The sequence below is a fragment of the Phalaenopsis equestris genome, unplaced genomic scaffold (genome assembly GCF_001263595.1).
Source record: "Phalaenopsis equestris unplaced genomic scaffold, ASM126359v1 Scaffold000125, whole genome shotgun sequence".
In the NCBI taxonomy this organism is placed as follows: Eukaryota; Viridiplantae; Streptophyta; class Magnoliopsida; order Asparagales; family Orchidaceae; genus Phalaenopsis; species Phalaenopsis equestris.
This window is the reverse complement of record NW_018164567.1, coordinates 1,048,313-1,052,809: the sequence shown is the minus strand read 5'-3', so window position 1 is coordinate 1,052,809 and position 4,497 is coordinate 1,048,313. Positions and strand designations below refer to the sequence as shown.

Here is a 4,497-nt window from a genome sequence, read left to right as displayed (position 1 = left end):
TAATTGGCTAACGCCCCTTGTTAACTAATGTTTAACGCATATTCCTGAATGACATAAGAATTTTGATGTTTACATGAAGCCATTTTATGATGATTTGCATTGATTAATTCTCAATGCCTATCTTCTGTGTGAAGTTCATCATCTAGTATTTATCAAAATTAATGTCTTTCATCCTTTAATGATTAACTTTCCAGACCCATCATTGCCCACCCAGTGCTCAGTTGCAATCAACCTATGTCTGACTCCAACATTCTCCAATTTGCCTTGATTTATCATTAAGAAATTATGTTTCTTGCTTATTTGCCATGCTTATTTGTGTGTGCACAAGATGTTTATTCAATCATAAGAAGTAAAATTAATCTCTCCTATCACAAATATCTCATCACAACAAAAGCTAAGGAAGAGATGGAGTGAATTTGCTATTTATTCATTTCTAAAAAAATGGATATCCTATTTATGAAAACCCAACTATTAAACAATTTGAGTAAAGCCAAGAGACCCACCAACTTCCCTATGAAGATAATAGTGTAAGTAGTTAGCTACAAGTAATTATTAAAACTATTATTTGCATCTATTTGACACACCCAATCAGTTGCATGGTTTTTCATGCTATTATTTAGATAACTTAAAAATTACAATAATTTTAATCAGATGAAGCTTACTTAATTTTCACACTTAGACCCTAACTTAAAATTAAAATAAAATAAAATAAAATAAAATAAAAAATAAAAATCTAATAAGTCAAGTATTGCAAAACAATTAAGCAAGCTTTAATATTTTCCTTTCTCATGAAAATGTTATAAAATTATACCATAAAAATAGAATTTAAAACTTCATCAAATAAATAACTATTTAAAAATAAAAGAAACTAAAATGTGCAAACTCTTTTATCCATTCCTTATTTCAAAAACAAGTAAAATAAAAAAACTCCTAACTCAATAAAAAAAAGTCCTTTTCTTCTCACATAGTAATAGCCTATTGAACAATAGCCCCAAACAGGCATGAGAAGCTATAACCTTTAAGTAACCCTCACTCCTATCATAAATTTAAGAAAAAATTGGTCTTTTTTAATCATGCATAACATAAAAACTTTACACATAAATTTTTTTGTATTCATATATTACATAAAAGCTCTCCATTTTATGAAAGTGAGATATATAGATATAGATATTCTTGCACACTCATTTCATATTTTGATTCTGCCACTCAGTGTTTATAAACATGGAAGATGAAGCTGAGGGAAACTCCGGCAGCTGCGGCCACTGCTCGGTGGAGGAGCCGTGCGTCGACGAAGGGATCACGCTGTATGAATTCTTCAAGAGCTCTTCTTTCAGTCGTCGGAGCTCAGTTTCAAGCTCATTTACTTGTTTCTGAAGAACTATGATCGCTCCCATGCATCCATAAACTGGATCTTGAAGCCTTAAGTTGGCCTCATAGACTAAGCTGCGTGCTGTATCAGCTCTCTGTGCTTCCGGGACCTTCTACGTGATACACAGACACAATGTAAATTAATGTCCCCTAAACAATTAGAAATGCAAAATAAATAAATAAAAAGTCTCCGTTCACCAGTTTATGTCGATATGTTTTCTGGATTTATCTGATGTTTTGAGAAGCGGGAAAAAAAAGGAAATTTACATGCATACCACACAATTCTTAATGTATTTTGATATCTAAGACTTTAGAGTTTGATATTTATGCTTGTAAGTCTTTGGTATCATAAATTCATGCATGAATGATGAATTTTGCTTTTAAAAAGTTAACAATGATGATATTTATGATGTGATATTGAGGTTTTAGGTGTTATGAGGGTAAATATGGAAGTTTAGATGTAAGAGATGTAAAGGCATAAGAATTTTGTGATATATTTATAAATGTCCCAATAAAATAATGATTAAAAAGGCATTTTTAATTATTTCTTAGAATAATAAAAAAAATTCAAAAAAGGACTTAACATATATATCTTCTTCACCTTTTTTTTTTTAAGAATTTTATCATACACACTTGAAAAATGATCGTGTTTAATAACTTTAGCAACTTGTCAAATTACTTCAGCATAACATAGACTAAAAATCTCTCTCTCTCTCTCTCTCTCTCTCTATATATATATATATATTAAAGAATAATCAAAGGTTATTATACGAGCCTCCAATCATTCTTAACGTGCCTGACAATTCGAGTAACACCTTCATATGGCCAAGTGTGTCAGAGGGGATTCTAACCCTCGACTTGAGTGATCTCATACCGTGGATACTAACCAACAGGCAGGGGTACGCAACACACGCACACACATACAGAAACAGAAGAAAATTATGAGCTATGTTCACCAAATAGTAGTCCCTAAGCAAAATAAAATCTTAGATGAAGCAACTCAAGTTTCTTGTGCTTTAAAACGACAATCTAATCTCAACTATATCCTAAAATAAATAAATAAATAAATAAGTAAATAAAGATATTCAAATCAAATTAAATTAAACTCATATTAAAAGCACAGTAATTACCATTAGCATCTTGGAGACATTGCTAGCACCATAGACCTTGTGAGTGGCTGCAAACTTTTGGGGCTCACTGGGAGAGAAGTAGGGGAAAAAAGGACACTCCAACACACACCGCCTGCGTAGAAGCTTGCAGGCAGCGCAGGGCGTTGTAGTGTTCAATACGTGTTGTTTTGTGTTATCTACAGTAGCGATGGATACAAACTCTGCAGCTCTTTCTTCTGTTGTCTTCTTTCCTCTATCTTGAATTTTCTTCCTGGGGGTCAAAAGAAAGTTTATAGAAGCTTTTAAGTGTTGTTTAAGGAGGATGAGGAGGAGGCTGAGAATTTGATTTGTTGCTGAGATATGAATCTCTTACGTACCTTGAAGAGGACATTCAGAAGGGAGTTGGAAGGGAGGAGGAAAGTGATTGGAGGGATGGAAGAAGAGATATGAAATGAATATGTTGGAGTGTTTTAAAAGTCAAGTTGTGTAAAGGGAAAGTGGGCCTCATGAGTTTATTCATGTTTATAAGATAGATTTTTTTTTGTTTTGGATGATTTACATATGTACAACTCGGTTTTTATGTATTTAGATATATAACGCTTAAACTTCTATTTTAGATATATTCTTGATATTTTCCTACTTTTAAGAAATTGATTCCTTGAAAATGAATTGATGATAAAAATAAATTAATACCACCTATATATGGTATGTTAGTAAAACATAATATTCAATTATATATATATATATATATGCTCTGATTTAAAAAAAATTCTGTCACACCCCCGCTTTATGATTTGTTTGTAATACTTTATATTCATGAAGAGAGCGTGGTTTAAACCACTATAGGAATATAGCTTATTATCGACAGTGAAATACCATCTGTACTAACGGATAAACCGTAGGAAATATTTTTAATAATGATTTAGCGACAACAAAGTTGACATAGCAAAAAGATTTGAATGGCTTCTGATCTCAGTTAAGTGAGTTTTAGTGTTTCTTAGTTGCCAGTCGATCGGTTGTTTGATCAACTCTGTCTTCAAGAATTTTTGTTAGCCCTCTTCACCATGAGGTGACTAACCTCTGTTGTGTTTGGAGCGAGGGTCATCCTTCACTCTCCACCCATCATTTGATGAACCATTTTTTCTCCTAGCGGCGGTCGGATTTCTTGCCTTTTTGCTAAGACAAGTGAACATATTTCTCTATTGCAATATAATAGTTGGCCAACTCCAAAATTTAGGCTAGATTACTAGGTGGATGTAAGCCCATAATGTATTTGAATTGTGTACTCCTAAGCCCTTATGTCAGGGCAGCCCGTGCTACCGCAGGCTCCATATTTATCACTTCTAGAATCTTCTTTTGGATTTGAGTGGCATATGCTCAAAGGCACTCATTTGTCCCTTGCTTGACTTGCCACAGAGCCTAAGAGTTCTTGCGGTAGTTTTGAGGACTAGCAAACCATGTCATGAATGGCTTCTTGAACTCACAGAAGGATGTAATAATTCATGTCAGGTGCATAATGTTCTTTCATTCGACTGTACCTTTGCTCGGTCGACCCACGGTCCAACCTAAGGAAATAATTCTTAGCATCTCCGTCTTTCAACAATCTCAATGCAGTCCTTTGGTGTCTAACTTTCCTCTAGATTTATGTAGTCATATTTTTTTAATGCACAATATGTAAATTTCTCAACATCAAAACCTCAAAAAAACTAAAAAAAGGAGTAAATAAATCACATGATATGTTCAATGTGATGTATCAACAATTTAGCGCTGGTATGGCTATTTCTTGGAGGATTGATGCATGCATTATACTGTACTTGATTTGTTCACTTGACGTCCGAAAAAATCCCAATAAAAATTGAATTTCCTAGATAAATTAATTAGTTTAAATACTCTACTTAACCAGTTAAGAAAATGCTAACTGGCCACAGCTTCATTGCGTGTTAGGCAAGAAAATCAAGCAAACTTTCTATCTTCATGCATGCATCTAATTATTACGTACATGCATATGAACGCTGACATA

General features: G+C 33.3%; 1 protein-coding gene across 2 annotated transcripts; it reads right to left on the bottom strand.

Moving 5' to 3' along the window:
* Positions 1-1,033: 1,033 nt before the first annotated feature.
* On the bottom strand, positions 1,034-2,907 carry LOC110021263 (LOB domain-containing protein 15-like). Of its 2 annotated transcripts, none has more exons than XM_020719684.1 (3): positions 2,855-2,907; positions 2,499-2,748; positions 1,034-1,481 (listed from the first exon to the last, which is right to left on the bottom strand). In XM_020719684.1, the coding sequence occupies exons 1-3, from the start codon at positions 2,866-2,868 to the stop codon at positions 1,182-1,184; spliced, it is 564 nt and encodes a 187-aa protein (XP_020575343.1). In that variant the 5' UTR covers positions 2,869-2,907; the 3' UTR covers positions 1,034-1,181. The 2 variants fall into 2 exon arrangements, with proteins under 2 accessions (XP_020575343.1, XP_020575344.1); XM_020719685.1 differs by having other exon boundaries at positions 1,034-1,478.
* Positions 2,908-4,497: the final 1,590 nt, after the last annotated feature.